We start from the raw sequence: 17,137 nt of genomic DNA, 5'->3' as shown, positions 1-17,137 counted from the left end.
CTATTAAAACTATTCTTTCATAAATTAATATCTTAATAATGCTGCGAAAAAGCGTTGCCAAAAAAGTAGTGAAAATGGTGCAAAATTGGCGGAGAAGCAATGAATGTAATATGAGCTAGTCATAGAACAAATGTCCACCGTTTCAACAGACGTTGCAATGAATTTGCATCACTTCTTAAGATGAGATTCAGTGTTTTGAATGTGAATTCAAAAATTTTGTGATATTTTCCCAAATAAATAATTTTTATATTGTTTTTATGATTTTTAATGCATTCTGACGCTTGTTTAAAACGTTTTTCCTCGAATAATTTCCAAAATTATCGATTTTTCTATAATAGATTTAGCAGTTTTGTGCCAAAATTTGAATAATTTGTACCAATTTATTTATTCGTACTCTTTTTTTAAACTATTTGAAAAAAAAAGAAAACAAAAATTACACATTAAAATATGAAAAAAATGAAATAAAATAACCTCCTGTGTAGTTAAAATAATTGAGGACAATTTTGGAAGTACTTTTAAAGTTGTGCCTTTAGAACAACTCACAATTTTTTTGCTGGGAAAAGTGTGGAACTACTTTTAGTTGCTTTATTATAAATTAATTGTCGAGTTATTTTGATGTCTAATTTTTTATTCAATTTTATGAAATAAAACATTAATTGAACCTATAAGTTCAGTCTATACATTTTTAGCTAGGGGGGCTATAGCCCCCCCCCCCCCCTAGGAAAATTGTCTAGCTACGCTAATGGCCCCCATATAAACCGATCCCTAGATTTGGCTTGTGGAGCCTCTAAGAGAAGCATATTTCGTCCGATCCGGCTGAAATTTGGTACATGGTGTTGGTATATGGTCTCTAACAATCATGCAAAAATTGGTCCACATGGGTCCATAATTATATATAGCCCCCCTATAAACCGATCTCCAGATTTGGCTTGCGAAGCCTCAAAGAGAAGCAAATTGCATCCGATCCGGCTGAAATTTGGTACATGGTATTGGTATATGGTCTCTAGCAACCGTGCAAAAATTGGTCCACATCGGTCCATAATAATATATAGCGCACATATAAACCGATCCCCAGATTTGGGTTGCGGAGCCTCTAAGAGAAGCAAATTTCATCCGATCCGGCTGAAATTTGGTACATGGTGTTGGTATATGGTCTCTAACAATCATGCAAAAATTGGTCCACATCGGTCCATAATTATATATAGCCCCCCTATAAACCGATCTCCAGATTTGGCTTGCGAAGCCTCAAAGAGAAGCAAATTGCATCCGATCCGGCTGAAATTTGGTACATGGTATTGGTATATGGTCTCTAGCAACCGTGCAAAAATTGGTCCACATCGGTCCATAATTATATATAGCGCACATATAAACCGATCCCCAGATTTGGGTTGCGGAGCCTCTAAGAGAAGCAAATTTCATCCGATCCGGCTGAAATTTGGTACATGGTATTCGGCCAGGCCGAAGCTTATGTACCCTCCATCATGGATTGCGTAGAAACTTCTTCTAAACACTACCACCCACAATCGAATTACTTAAGTTGCGGTAACGCTTGCCGATGGCAAGGTATCTTAAAACCTCCTAACACCATCTTCTAAATTGTATGTAAGTCCATACGTGGTATATATTAAATCAAAAAAGATCGATCCAATACGTATATAATTCAGTTTGACAAAGTAGACATAACATTTTGACAACATTTTCTACAGAAATAAAACTTTAACAAAATGTTCTATAGAAATAAAATTTTCACAAAATTTTCTATAGAAATAAAAATTTTCACAAAATTTTCTATAGAAAGAAAATTTTGACAAAAATGTCTACAGAAATAAAATTTTAACAAAATTTTCTATAGAAATAAACTTTTGACAAAATTTTCTATAGAAATAAAATCTTGGTAGATTATTTTTGGCTCGAGTGGCAACCATGATTATGAACCGAATAAAATTTGAACAAAATTTTCTATAGAAATAAAATTTTGACAATGATGAAAATTTTATTATGAACCGAATAAAATTTTAACAAAATTTTCTCTAGAAATAACATTTTGAAAAAATTTTCTATAGAAATAAAATTTTGGTAGATTATTTTTGGCTCTAGTGGCAACCATGATTATGAACCGATATGGACCAATTTTTGTGTGATTGGACCAATTTTGGTATGGTTGTTAGCGACCATATACTAACACCACGTTCCTAATTTGAATCGGATCGGATGAATTTTGCTCCTCCAAGAGGCTCCGGAGGTCAAATCTGGAGAACGTTTTATATGGGGGCTATATATAATTATGGACCGATATGGACCAATTTTTGCATGGTTTTTAGAGACCATATACCAACATCATGTACCAAATTTCAGCCGGATCGGATGAAATATGCTTCTGTTAGAGGCTCCACAAGCCAAATCTGAGGGTCCCTTTATATGGGGGCTATACGTAAAAGTGGACCGATATGGCCCATTTTCAATACCATCCGACCTACGTCGATAACAACTACTTGTGCCAAGTTTCAAGTCGACAGCTTGTTTCGTTCGGAAGTTAGCGTGATTTCAACAGACGGACGGACATGCTTAGATCGACTCAGAATTTCACCACGACCCAGAATATATATACTTTATGGGGTCTTAGAGCAATATTTCGATGTGTTACAAACGGAATGACAAAGTTAATATACCCCCATCCTATGATGGAGGGTATAAAAAATAAAATCGATAGTTCGAAATATTTCAAATAAAGTTATATGGTGATGGATCGATTCAGACCATCTGCTAGTTTAACATAAAATAATCTCCATTATTGGAAGTTGCGTTTCATTTAAAGTCATATCGTACATTGATCGAATGAATAACACAATTGAATCTAATTTGCGTAAAAACTTGTTTAGTTGCAAAAATGTGAAGTTTTTTTTTTTTTTTTTTTTTTAATTTAATTTAAAGTAACAACATCTGGGATATGTGCGACACGAGTACTGTCGTCCGTATAGTCTGTAGGGCGCATTAAGGAACATACTCGCCTTCAACAGGGCCTGCGGTTGGAAGTTTTAAGCAACATTAAAGAAGACGATTAAATGTACGATCTTGAGCGACTTTAACGGAGACCACTTGAAGAAGAAGATGATGAGAAAGTTAGCTCGAGGAACCACCATGGACCACTATAGTGGTCTAAGTGGACCTCAATTCGATTCAAGAATTGGTATCGTCCTCTGCAACCTAACCAAAACTCATAAAATATCTGTCCATCGACTCAGAATCACAACCTGAGTCGATCTAGCCCTTGGTGTCCGTTCATCCGTCCGTTTGTCCATGTATTTGTTGTTCCCCCACTGTATAATCTTTTGTAGTGACAACTGTTTCTTTTTTTCAAATGTTTATGTAGTTTTTTTCCGGTCATACGTTTATATTTGTAAACTATTTGAAAATTGAAAAGTTTTTTTTTTGCAATTTTGAATAGTCGACGAAATTGCTGAAATCCAACCCATTATTATTGAAAAGGATTAATGGCGCGTTTTCAGTAAACCAATCGATTCCCGTGACTACCAGCATGATTTCTATATAACCCAATAAGTTATATCTACTCCCAGCCTTAATCAATTTCAAAGTGTTGCGAATTTTCATTGCAAAGTAGATCCATCATCAGTATACTCCAACGTTAATAGCAAAAGACCAAAGCTGAGGCCAAAACAAAAGGAATAACTAAAACTTCCACTTTGAATTCGTTTGTTTTACTAACTCGTTTTATGGCATTCTATTGTATATGCAAATACAAGGCAGTTATTTCTCTGACACAACTAACGCATAACAATTTTTGGACAATTTATAAAGTTTGCAAAATAGCACGCATAAGACAAAAAGATAAAATTTTCCAAAATACACAATTGTGATGATAAAGCGTCTGTGTCCTTTGTGGAAAATTCGGAATGGCCAAAGAGGAACGAGATTGAAATGAATAGAGTCCACCATTTTCTGAATAATGCATTTTCAGTCGCAGCAACTCTTGCTGTGATATTAGCAAACACTACATCCGGAATTTTTTGTATTTCGTTTTTTTTTTTGTTCTTTTCATTTTATTCTCAAATGGATAAGTGCCTGGAAGTTAAACTAAATTGATTTCGTTGCATAAGCAATGCTCAAATCGAAGAGGGCTATATACTATTTAACTTATATATTTTTACTGATACACCATTTCTTAAAATTGTGTTGAGGAAAGTTCAAAAAATTAAGTCCATAAGAAATTTGTAGTCTTTATTTTCCCTAGGGGAAATTTGTGCCAATTGCCATTGACGGTTTATCACAGAACTGTCCAGCAAAAAAAAAGCTTCCAAAAAATTAGTTTGGATCCCCAATTTTTGATCCGGAAGTAGTGCAAACTACGATCAGCTCAAATGAATTTTACATGAGCTTGTCATAGGAGGCAAGTACTCCTTTTTTACACCCTTTGCATTTCTTTCGAAATTATGCCTTGGAAGTTCATTTGGATGAAGAAATTAAAAAAAAAAAAAACAAGTATATACAGCACTAAGTTCGGCCGGGCCGTATCTTAAATACCCACCACCATGAACAAAATATTAGGGTTTCCTTTGAAATTTCAGGAGGGCTTGAGGACACTTTCCGAAGATAAATTTAAAGATTTCACCTATGAGTACTATATCAGATTCTGGATTTATAAGAACCATTTTTGTTTGAGTTTTAGAGGAATCATTAACTTCTGTTGTAAGTGTGCAAGAAAATTATAAAATAACGTCTTGATTTGAAATCTTAAATCTGTAGAAGTAAAATCTGGAAATTTTACATTGAGTTTCAAGCAATTTTCATGATCAGTGCGCCTTCTACACCCTCAAGAAGTGAAGTCGGTCTATATGGAGGCATTACCAAATGGACCGATAAAAACTTAATCCGATACACGTTTTTATGAGCCTAGAATACCAGAATATTTACAATTTCAGGCAAATCAGATAAAAACTACGGTTTCTAGGAACCCAAGGAGATCGTTCTTATGGGGGCTATACTAAAATATGGACCGGTACTCACCGTTTTCGGCTCACCTCTTTATGACCCGAAAATACCTCTAGATTTCCAATTTCAGACAAATTGGATAAAAACTACGGTTTCTATAAGCCCAAGACCCCAAATCGGGAGGTCGTTATATATGGGGACCATACCAAAACATGGACCGATACTCACAATTTTTGGCACACGTATTTGTGGTCCTACAATACCTCTAGATTTCCAATTTCAGGTAAATTGAATAAAAACTGCGGTTTCTATAAGCCCAAGAAGTAAAATCGGGAGATCGGGCCTATATGGGGGCTATACCAAAACATGGACCGATACTCACCATTTTTGGTACACCTCTTTATGGTCATAAAATACATCGAGATTTCAAATTTCAGGCAAATTTGGTAAAAACTTCGATTTCTATATGCCCAAGACCACATATCGGGAGGTCGGCTTATCAAAACCTGGACCGATATAGCCCATCTTCGAACTTGACCTGCCTGCAGACAAAAGACGAGTTTGTGCAAAATTTCAGCACGATTGCTTCATTATTGAAGACTGAAGCGTGATTACAACAGACAGACAGACAGACAGACGGACATCGTTATATCGTCTTAGAATTTCTCCCTGATCAAGAATATATATACTTTATATAGTCGGAAATCGATATTTCGATGTGTTACAAACGGAATGACAAACTTATTATACCCCCGTCACCATTCTATGGTGGTGGGTATAAAAAAAAAAACAAGTATATACAGCAGTAAGTTCGGCCGGGCCGAATCTTAAATACCCACCACCATGAACCAAATATTAGGGTTTCCTTTGAAATTTCAGGAGGGCTTGAGGACACTTCCGGAAATAAATTTAAAGATTTCACCTATGAGGACTATATCAGTTTCTGGATTTATAAGAACCATTTTTGTTTGAGTTTTAGAGGAATTATTAACATCTCTTGTACGAGTGCAAGAAAATTATAAAATAACGTCTTGATTTGAAATCTTAAATCTGTAGATTTTCACCCGAGAATTAAAATGTGGAAATTTTACATTGAGTTTCAAGCAATTTTCATGATCAGTTGGCCTTCTACACCCTCAAGAAGTGAAGTCGGTCTATATGGAGGCATTACAAAATGGACCAATAAAAACTTAATCCGATACACGTTTTTGTGAGCCTCAAATACCAGAATATTTAGAATTTCAGGCAAATCAGATAAAAACTACGGTTTCTAGAAACCTAAGGAGTTAAATCTGGAAATCGTTCTTATGGGGGCTATACTAAAATATGGACCGATACTCACCGTTTTCGGCACACCTCTTTATGGCCCGAAAATACCTCTAGATTTCCAATTTCAGGCAAATTGGATAAAAACTTTGGATTCTAGAAGCCCAAGAAGTAAAATCGGGAAATCGGTCTATATGGGGGTTATACCAAAATATGGACCGATACTCAGCATTTTCGGCACACATATTTATGGTCCTAAAATAATCTAGATTTCCAATTTCAGGCAAATTGGATAAAAAGTACGGTTTCTATAATCCCAAGACCCCAAACCGGGAGGTCGGTTTATATGGGCACCATACCAAAACATGGACCGATGCTCACCATTTTTGGCACACCTCTTTACGGTTCTAAAGTACCTATTAATTTCCAAATTCAGATAAATTGGATAAAAACTGCGGTTTCTATAAGCCCAAGAAGTAAAATCGGTCTATATGGGGGCTACACCAAAACAAGGGCCGATACTCACCATTTTTGGCACACTTCCTTATGGTCATAAAATACCTCTAGATTTCAAATTTCAGGCAAATTGGATAAAAACTGCGGTTTCTATAAGCCCAAGAAGTAGAATCGGGAGATCGGTCTATATGGGGGCTATACCAAAACATCGACCGATACTCACCATTTTTGGCACACCGCCTTATAGTCATAAAATACCTCCAGATTTCAAATTTCAGGCAAATTGGATAAAAACTGCGGTTTCTATAAGCCCAAGAAATAAAATCGGGAGATCGGTCTATATGGGGGCTATACCAAAACATGGACCGATACTGACCATTTTTGGCACACCTCTTTATGGTCATAAAATACCTCTAGATTTCAAATTTCAGGCAAATTGGATAAAAACTGCAGTTTCTATAAGCCCAAGAAGTAAAATCGGGAGATCGGTCTATATGGGGGCTATACCAAAACATGGACCGATACTCACCATTTTGGCACACCTCCTTATGGTCATAAAATACCTCTAGATTTCAAATTTCAGGCAAATTGGATAAAAACTGCGGTTTCTATAAGCCCATGAAGTAAAATCGGGAGATCGGTTTATATGGGCACCATACCAAAACATGGACCGATGCTCACCATTTTTGGCACACCTCTTTACGGTTCTAAAGTACCTCTAAATTTCCAATTTCAGGCAAATTGGATAAAAATTACGATTTCTATAAGCCCAATACCCCAAATCCGGAGGTCGGTTTTTATGGGGACTATATTAAAACCTGGACCGATGTAGCCCATCTTCGAACATGACCTGCTTGCAGACAAAAGACGAGTTTTTGCAAAATTTCAGCACGATTGCTTCATTATTGAAGACTGTAGCGTAATTACAACAGACAGACAGCCAGACCGACAGACGGACATCGTTATATCGTCTTAGAATTTCTACCTGATCAAGAATATATATACTTTATATAGTCGGAAATCGATATTTCGATGTGTTACAAACGGAATGACAAACTTATTATACCCCCGTCACCATTCTATGGTGGTGGGTATAAAAAAACTAAAAAACAAAAATTTTTTCTCTAATTTCACATTTTATTTCTATAAGTATTTTTTGTTAAAGTTCACTTCCACCGGGGGATGAACCTGGGTCTGTTGGTACCATAACAACCCAGCAAAAAAAATTGAAGTACTTCTAAAGGCACAACCTTAAAAACACTTGCAAACATGTCCTCCCAAGGGTGTTCTTTATTTTAACTGAACAGGAAATTCTTTTAATGCAATTTTTTATAACTCGCTCTTCTCATGTTTTTAAAGGGTACTTCTTGGATACGGCCCCCAGATTATTATTTTGTGATATTTATTCCCTTTTAACACTTCAAATACTATGGGATTGCAATGGAAACGGTGTTCCATTCCGCATCACTGCTTCCAGCTAGGGTTTATTTTCTTTGGCCACCATCTCTAACAAAATATTCAATACAATGCTATAGCAGCAGTTGGCCACAGCCAAAAAGTTGTGGCGAATAAAGCTAAAATTTATTTAAGAAAAACTTGAACAGCAGTCGTGCGCCCATTTTAAATCCACTTACCATCAATCACATATAAATGGTCTTCATTCTCGGTCAATTTCTTAAAGCCATGCTCATCGTCGTCATGTCCAATAGCACCAGCGAGCAGAGAATTACCACCATCACCATCTTCAATATCATCGTCGTCGTCACCATTAGTTGCCCCGCCGTTGGGCGCCATTCCACAATCACCATTCCTAAGAGCTGAATCATGGTTATCACCAGCAGTCAGATAAGAACGATTATTTTCCCGAAATTTGTTGCTATTCCCGCTGTCACGAAATTTTCTAGGAACATCCAAGAGCCTTTGGTTGCTGCTGCTGCTGCAATTTTTCGATCTGAGTATTGTGTATTCCTCATCGGTATTGACTGGGTTAGTGGTATCCTGAGTACCAACACCACCACCACCGTCATCATCATCGTCATCATTCTCAATGTAGTAAATATTTTTGGGTTTTGGGCGTACACCAGCCCTTTTACAGAACTCCTCAAAAAGTTCGTCTTTGGTTTTACGAATACCCCTTTTAAGACCACATAGTTTTTGGGGATGTTCTTCATCGGCATCGATATCATCGCCATCGTTATTGTCACCATTGCTTGGCCGATGTTGACGATGGTTATGGTCACTGGTATCAAACTCCTCTCCTCGTCCATCATCTGTAGCATCCCCATGATGGACTAGACGTTGATTATTGCCTTTGCTTCCAGATCTCATGCTTGATATGGTTGCTGCATTATAGTGTTGTTGCTGGCGTTGATTGTATAAATTTTCGAGTTGTTGTTGATGTAATTTCTGCTGCTGTTGTAGGAATTTTTTTGTGTTCTGCTGCTGCTGCTGGTTGCCACCGGCAACCTTTGTTTGAGTTTCACTATCGCTGTTGTATCGGGTGTTCGTAGCCACATTGCGTCTACGATTGTTCGCACTATTGTTGCCACTACCATCACCGACGTTGGTACTGTTCTTTTGGTCCTTCGACGACGAAGAAGAAGTGGAAGAAGTTTTATTGGCCATTGTTGTTGTCATTTTCCTCGTCGTCGGCGAATGCTTTTCCCTTAAGTCCTCAGCAAAACTCACATTATGCTGTGTGGAATAAATCTCTGTCGTGGTGGATACACTGCGTGTTAAGGGAAATTCTTGTGGTGCATCACTAAATTGTTGTGGCGGTCTTGGTAATGTTTGTATTTGTAGTTGATATTGTTGCCGCTTTTGCTGGAGATTGCCACCACCAGCGCCACCCATGCGTAGGGCTGAGGGTGGAGGTGGTGGCAAAGATGTCGACTCAAGATAAAGTTCATTAAGAGATTTTGCCAGATTTTTCGAGTGTAAATTACACTTATTTGCCATTGTTGTTGATTGTCCTGCCACCTTTTCAAAGTAATATCTGTGAAAGATAGGGATAGAGATAAATAGAATAGAGAGGAATGTGAAATAGAAAATTAAAGTTGGTATTATTTACATCATTTAAGACACTTCCGTTGAGAAGTAGAAGTTTTTCTCGTAAAAATCTCATTTAGGGACTCATTTTAAATACAAGGCTTGTAAACTCTGGAAGAGAACCCTAATTGTAGCCAAACGTTTACTATGAATCTTATAATCTTGAGAGTTCCTAAAGTAGATAGTGTTTGCAAAAGAAAAGCTAATTTACTTAAGCTGATAGAATAAAAGGAAAGCTGAACAAAAAAGATTTTAGATGTATATGAACATTTTGTACTGCATTTTTATACCCTCCACCATAGAATGGAATATTAACTTTGTCATTGGGTTTGTAACACATCGAAATATTGTTCAAAGACCAAGAAAGTATATACATTCTGGGTCGTGGTGAAATTCTAAGTCGATCTAAGCATCGACTTGAAACTTGCCACAAGTTGTTGTTATTGGTGTAGGTCGCATGGTATTGCAAATGTACCATATCGGATCACTTTTACATATAGCCCCCATATAAACGGACCCCAAGATTTAGCTTGCTGAGCCTCTAAGAGAAGCGAATTTCACCTGATCCGGCTGAAATTTAGTACATGGTGTTAATATATAGTCTCTAACAACCATGCAAAAAATTGGTCCACATCGGTCCACAATTATATATAGCCCCCATATAAACCCATCCCCAGATTTGACCTCCGGAGCCTCTTGGAAGAGCAAAATTCATCCGATGCGGTTGAAATTTGGTACGTGGTATTAATATATAGTCTCTAAAAACCATGCAGGAATTCGTCCATATCGGTCCATAATTATATGTAGCCCCTTTATAAACCGATCCCCAGATTTGACCTCCGGAGCCTCTTGGAAGAGCAAAATTCATCTAATTCAGTTGGAATTCGGCACGTGGTGTTAATATATGGTCCCTAATAACCATGCAGGAATTGGTGCATATCGGTCCATGATTATATATAGACCCTCATCCCCAGATTTGACCTCTGGTGCCTTTTGGAGAAGCAAAAGTCATCCGATCTGGTTGAAATTTGGTACGTGGTGGTACACCCAGAAAAAAGTGCCTTCGAAACTAAAGGAAAAAATTTTCACCAATATGGTTTATCCATTTTATTACCATTAATGTAGATTTTTGTGAGAAATAATAAAATTTACTCGTTTCAGTAAAAAACTCCTAAACTGTAAGCAGTTAGGAATAGTTCATTAACTAGAATAAGGCATGGAATTTTACTCATACTGTTTTCTTCGCTGGGTATAAGAATTTACTACTGAACAAGAAAATTTTATTCACCGATAACAAAGCATTCGTAAAAATAAACAAAATCCGAACTAAAACCAAGTTTCCTCAAAATTAGTAAAATTTCTTATAAAATGATAATTGCGACTTCCTTTATAATAGAAAGTTTTTCATACATACGAACAACACTTGGCATAGAAAAATATTTTAGTTCATTCGTACTAAGAAGTATGCAATCCTTTCAAAACTTAAGGAAACACACTTGTTAGAATATAGGAAATTTTCCTATATTTCTATTGTTACCTGTAATCGATACTTGTCATCGTAATCGATGTGTTTGCGCGTGGGTGTATCGATATGCTTGCGCGTGGGTTGTTTTTTTAGTTGGAATCGCGTTGTTGTGGTATACAGAGAGATTGTTAAAAAATAATATGGTAAAATAATATAATAAATAACAAATAAAACATATAAAATATTTGTTATTTTAAATTAGTGAGAAAAATGTTCGTTTTTTGAAAATAAATCTATCAATGTTCGTCATGGTGTATAAAGAAAGAAAACACCAGCAGAATAACAACCCTTTCATTTGTCTTCATTTTGGAATCTTCAATTATCAGGTAATATTCAGTGACGCTAACCTTTTGTAACAAAAATGGTTTATGATTTTTTATATTTGTAGGTATTGAAATCGTTAGGCAGCAACTTATTAAAAGTGAAAAGTACAAGAAGAAGAAAAAGTGCGTTTTACAGTTGATAATATCACATGGAAATTGGAAATAGTTGAATAATAAACTAATATTTCAAGGACAGTCGATGCTGTTGATTCTTAATAAATATATTCAATATAGTAATAAAACATGTCTTTTATTGAAGATAAAATTGCTTATATAAATAAATAAAATTGTATTTAAAAACGAAGGTAAGCAGTTCTAATTATGAAGTAAAAGTTTTACCACAAATATGTAAGATTTGTCCAAATGAATGAAAAAATTTCAATAAAATCATTCCATATATGAATTCAAATCAGTTAAATTTTTTCATTCTGTAGTATTGTGGTACATAAATATAGGAAAATGTTAACTAATATATGGAATGCATTATACCTAATTTCTACGAAAATCACATCGTTCAAACAAATAAAAATGTCTTTGGCGCTATACGAAGTTCAACTTTCTTCACAATGAGTTCATTTTAACTTAAAGAAGGGGTCACTTTTTTCTGGGTGTAGTATATGATATTTAACAACCATGCCAAAAGTGGTCCATATCAGTCCATAATCATTTATAGCCCCTATATAAACCGATCCCGAGATTTGGTTTTGGAGCCTCTTGGAGGAGTAAATTTCATCCGAGTGAGTTGAAATTTGTGGATGACAGTCTTTTGTAGAAGTTTCTACGCAATCCATGGTGGAGGGCATAAGCGTAGGAAGGCCTCTGGGGAGGGGGCTTAAACCCCCCAGAAAAATTTTAGCCCCCCCTAGAATTTGAAAACCTATTTACGATTTTACATTTTTATAAAAATTAAACAAGTATATACTCGTACAACGCACAAAGTTCCACTAAAAACTTTTATGCACAATCGAATTACTTGGGTTGTGGTAGAAGTCTGATATTTATGAAATAAAGCTGTGGTTGAACTTATGATTTAGTTGAATAAAAAATAGTAGTTGATATTAAAACTATTCTTTCATAAATTAATATCTTAATAATGCTGCAAAAAAGCGTCGCCAAAAAAGAAGTGAAAATGTTCTTTTTGGGTCTGGAAGTGGTACAAAATTGGTGGAGAAGCGATGAATGTAATATGAATTTGTCATAGAACGAATGTCCACTGTTTCAACAACCGTTGCAATGAGTTTGCATCACTTCTTAAGGTGTGATCCGAATTCAGTGCTTTGAATGTGAATTAAAAATTTTGTGATATTTTCCCAAATAAATAATTTTTATACTTTTTTATGAGTTTTAATGCATTCTAACGCTTGTTTGAAACGTTTTTTCAAATATTATCGATTTTTCTATAATGGATTTAGCATTTTTGTGGCAAAATTTGAATAACTTGTTCCATTTTATTTATTCTTACTCTTTTTATTAAACTATTTGAAAAAAGAAAACAAAAAATTACGCATTAAAATATAAAAAAATGAAGTAAAAAAACTTCTTGTGTAGTTAAAATAGTTAACTTCTTTGTGAAGACATTTTTGTAAGTGCTTTTAAAGTTGTGCCTTTAGAACAACTCCCAATTTTTTGCTGGGAAAAGTGTGGAACTACCCTACGGAAAATGGATCAACCACAGAACTGGTACAGGACTAGTCCCTGGTGTGTATGGACCAGTCCCAGTTCTGATCAAAACGTATGGAAGGGACCGTCCACTTTAACATGGGTTTGTCATTGACGGAGTAAACTTACATTTTAGGACGCGTCTTGGACTCATCCCAAAGGACACGTCCTGGGACAATTTAGCAGGAGCAACCCATAAACAGGTCCTCAGGTACCAGTCTCGGACAAACTCTTAGAAATCTCTTTCAATTTGGGCTCCTAATCGAACCCGAAATGAAAAAAAAGCAAAAGGTTATTCTGATAATTTTATTTCACTAAATGTGAAAATTGCAACTAACTGGAGCACACACAGAAAAAAATGTCACCAAAATATTTCCAATTAAAAAGTTAATTGAAGTTGAAAATTTGTTCAATTAATTAATTAATTAATTAATTGATACAATTAACTTTTTAATCATGATAGAAACATTAAGTTAATTAAGTCAATGATTGAAATTTTTAAAATGTTTAATTAAAAAATTAAGTGATACAATTAACTTTTTAATCAAATTCGGAAGACTAATTCAGTTAAAAAAGTGCTGTTTTTTTTTTTACTTTTTTAATTAAAAATGTATTTCAAACTACCATTTGTTAATCCAAATAAAAACTCTAAGCCAATCTAACTAAGTAATTAAAAATAGTTACCTTTTTTAATTAATAAATTAATTGCGTTTTGCAATCAACATCAATTAAATTTTTAATTGAATCAATTAAAAAATTAATTGAATTTTGCTGAAAAAATCAATTAATTTTTTAATCAAGAATTTTTTCTATGCCCAATTAAAACTGTGATTGATACTATCATTTTCGTGATTGAAGATATTTCAATTAAAAAATTAATTGGATCAATTAATTTGGTGATTGAATCAGAGAAACATTTTTTTGTGTGCAGGTACCAGTTCTGTGATAGGTCCGTGGCAATTTGCACCAATTTCCCGTAGGGTACTTTTAGTTGCTTTATTATAAATTGATTGTCGAGTTATTTTGATATCTAGTTTTTTATTCAATTTTAATAAATAAAACATTAGTTGAACCTATAAGTTCAGTCTATAAAGTTTCAGCTAGGGGGGCTATAGCCCCCCCTAGGAAAATTGTCCAGCTACGCTAATGGTGGAGGGTACATAAGATTCGGCCTGGCCGAACTTACGGCCGTAAATACTTGTTTCTTCTTCATATGGGGCCGTTTTGCCGCGATTTCGACCTTCAAACGCCCCAATAACGCCATATAATAGTCACTGTTGATGGTTTTTCCCTTCTCAAGATAATCGATAAAAATTATTCCATGCGCATCCCAAAAAACAGAGGCCATTACTTTACCATCGGATTTTTGAGTCTTTTCACGCTTCAGAGACGGTTCACCGGTCGCTGTCCACTCAGCCGACTGTCGATTGGACTCAGGACTGTAGTGATGGAGCCATGTTTCATACATTGTCACATATCGACGGAAAAACTCGGGTATATTACGAGTTAACAGCTGCAAACACCGCTCAGAATCATCAACACGTTGTTGTTTTTGGTCACATGTGAGCTCGCGCGACACCCATTTTGCACAGAGCTTCCGCATATCCAAATATTGATGAATGCTATGACCAAAACGTTCCTTTGATATGTTTAAGGGCTCTGCTATCTCGATCAACTTCATTTTACGGTCATTCAAAATCATTTTGTGGATTTTTTTGATGTATTTGTAGGTAACCACCACTTTCGGGCGTCCACTGCGTTCACCGTCCTCCGTGCTTGAATTTTGCATATATATTGTTTTTGTTGTTGATTTCCCTGGGGCAGAGTCCGGAAACCCATTATCAAGCCAAGTTTTTGCTTACACCGTATTTTTTCCTTTCAGAAAACAGTATTTTATCAAAACACTAAATTCCTGTTTTTTCCATTTTTTTCACAATAAAAAAAGTTGCTTCACAAAAGACGCTCTATCTTACAAACTAATTGACTTACAGACGTCAAATTTTGACACGAATCGTTTGAAGGTTGGTACTATATAAAAATAATATGCATTTAATACTAGCGACGTCATCTATGTATCAGACCGGGGACTTATCAGCCAACCTGTTAGCTTCGGCCTATAATTTGCTTCTTCATCCGTGTACTTTGTTTTGACACTTAAAATGCTTTCTCACTAAATTCGGAAATTAGCATGTCCCCATAAATAAGCACTATTCGTCTGCTTATTTATGGGGACTGTAGCACCGTGAAGGACTAAAAGAAAACAGAGTACTTCGGTACTTAACTTGTTTCCGCACTAATTGTGCCTGCTTTCGCACTAAGTTCTTCAGTATTTAGTTTGCTTCCGCACTAGTTGCTTCTGCACTTGATTCCGCTCCATTTAATTCAGCGTTTGGTTTGCTTCCCGACTAGTAGCTTCAGCCTATAATTCGCTTCCTCATCCGTGTACTTTCCTCTAGCTAGCACTTGTAACGATCTGTACCGGCCATTGTCATTATCTCCCCGAATCAACGAAGAAATCAAGGGTCGACCGTTCACCCTTGATTTCTTCGAACCGAACCAAGTAAACAGTCAATCTAGTAATTACGTCGGCTTTTAGTAAGCAATGTTTGTCACTTACAATGCTTCCGCACTAAATTCGGAAATTAGCATGCTTCCGCACTATTCGTCTGCTTATTTATGGGGACTGTAGCACTTGTACCGATCTGTAGTCGGATTTGTCATCATCCGATCCGTCCATACCGCCATGGGAATTAATGGAGTCGAACCAGGCGAAGGATCAAACCGAGTCCAACCAAGTAACAGTTAACTTGCTTGCGTACCAAATATTTCACCATCTTCTGCAATAATTATTTCGAGTTTTAGCTTTCTTCTGCATTAGTGCAAAAGCAAGCTAAATGCTTTTGCACTAGTTGCTCAGGCACCTAATTTGCTTCCGCACTAACTGTTTCGGCATTGGCTTGCTTTCGCATTAAGTGCTTCAGTATTTAGTATGATTCCAAACTAGTTGCTTCGTCAATTAATTCGGTTCCGCTCTGTGTACTTCAAGATGTGGCTTGTTTCCGGGCTAGTAGCTTCGGCCCCTAGATTGTTTCCTCATCTCTGTAATTTCCCCATGTTAGCACATGTAACGACCGTATGTTATAATCCGCCATGTATGAACCGTCACCGGAATCAACGAAGGCAAACCGGATGAACGGTCGAGCCGGCTCGAACCATATAAACCGACAAGCCAGTAATTGCTTCGGCTCTTAGTTGCTTACGTATTGATTGCTTCGGCACTTGCTTCCGCACTAAATGCTTCGGCAATTAGCTCTCTTCCGCAATATTCGCTCTGGCAATCAGTTAACTTTCACATTACTAGCATCGCCTCTAGTTTGCTTACTCAACCCCGTAGCACTTGCACCGATCTGTAGTTGCACTTGTCATGAACCGATCCGTCTACTCGTATACCGCCATTGGAATCAACGGAGGCGAAGTAGGTGAAGAATTGAACCAGCCAAACCAATTAAAGTGACGAACGTGTAATTATTTCGACTTTTAGCCTTCTTCCCCACTATTTACTGTATCCAGATCAGAGAATGAAGCCGATCCATTTTTGTGGGCGGCTTCATTCTCTAATCCAGATATTTCGAAAGTGGTATTGGAAAAAAGCTTGACTCCCATTTTAGGAAAATATTTGCCTAGTGTGGCCATACTTTTAGCCGTTCAGCTTGCTTCCGCATTAGTTGGACGGGTACCTAATTTCGCACTAAGTACTTCAATATTCAATATTTAGTTTGCTTCCGCACTAGTTGTTTCTATAACTGCTTCGCCAATTAGCTTGCTTCTGCTCTAGTAGCACCGGCAATCAGCTAACTTTTGCATTAGTAGCTTCGGCCCATAGTTTGCTTCTTCAACCCCCTACTTTTCTCGT

General features: G+C 36.3%; 1 protein-coding gene across 1 annotated transcript in view; it reads right to left on the bottom strand.

Moving 5' to 3' along the window:
* stg1 (stargazin-like protein) overlaps positions 1–17,137 on the bottom strand; it is a 228,350-nt gene that overhangs the window by 7,716 nt on the left and 203,497 nt on the right. The window contains exon 7 of the mRNA XM_075301781.1: positions 8,304–9,664. Within this exon, the coding sequence (XP_075157896.1) occupies positions 8,304–9,664 (1,361 nt within the window). The remainder of the gene's footprint in view (positions 1–8,303; positions 9,665–17,137) is intronic.

This window comes from Haematobia irritans, chromosome 3 (assembly GCF_050003625.1).
Source record: "Haematobia irritans isolate KBUSLIRL chromosome 3, ASM5000362v1, whole genome shotgun sequence".
Classification (NCBI taxonomy): Eukaryota; Metazoa; Arthropoda; class Insecta; order Diptera; family Muscidae; genus Haematobia; species Haematobia irritans.
Note: the sequence above shows the minus strand (reverse complement) of the source record. Positions and strands in the feature narration are given on the sequence as shown.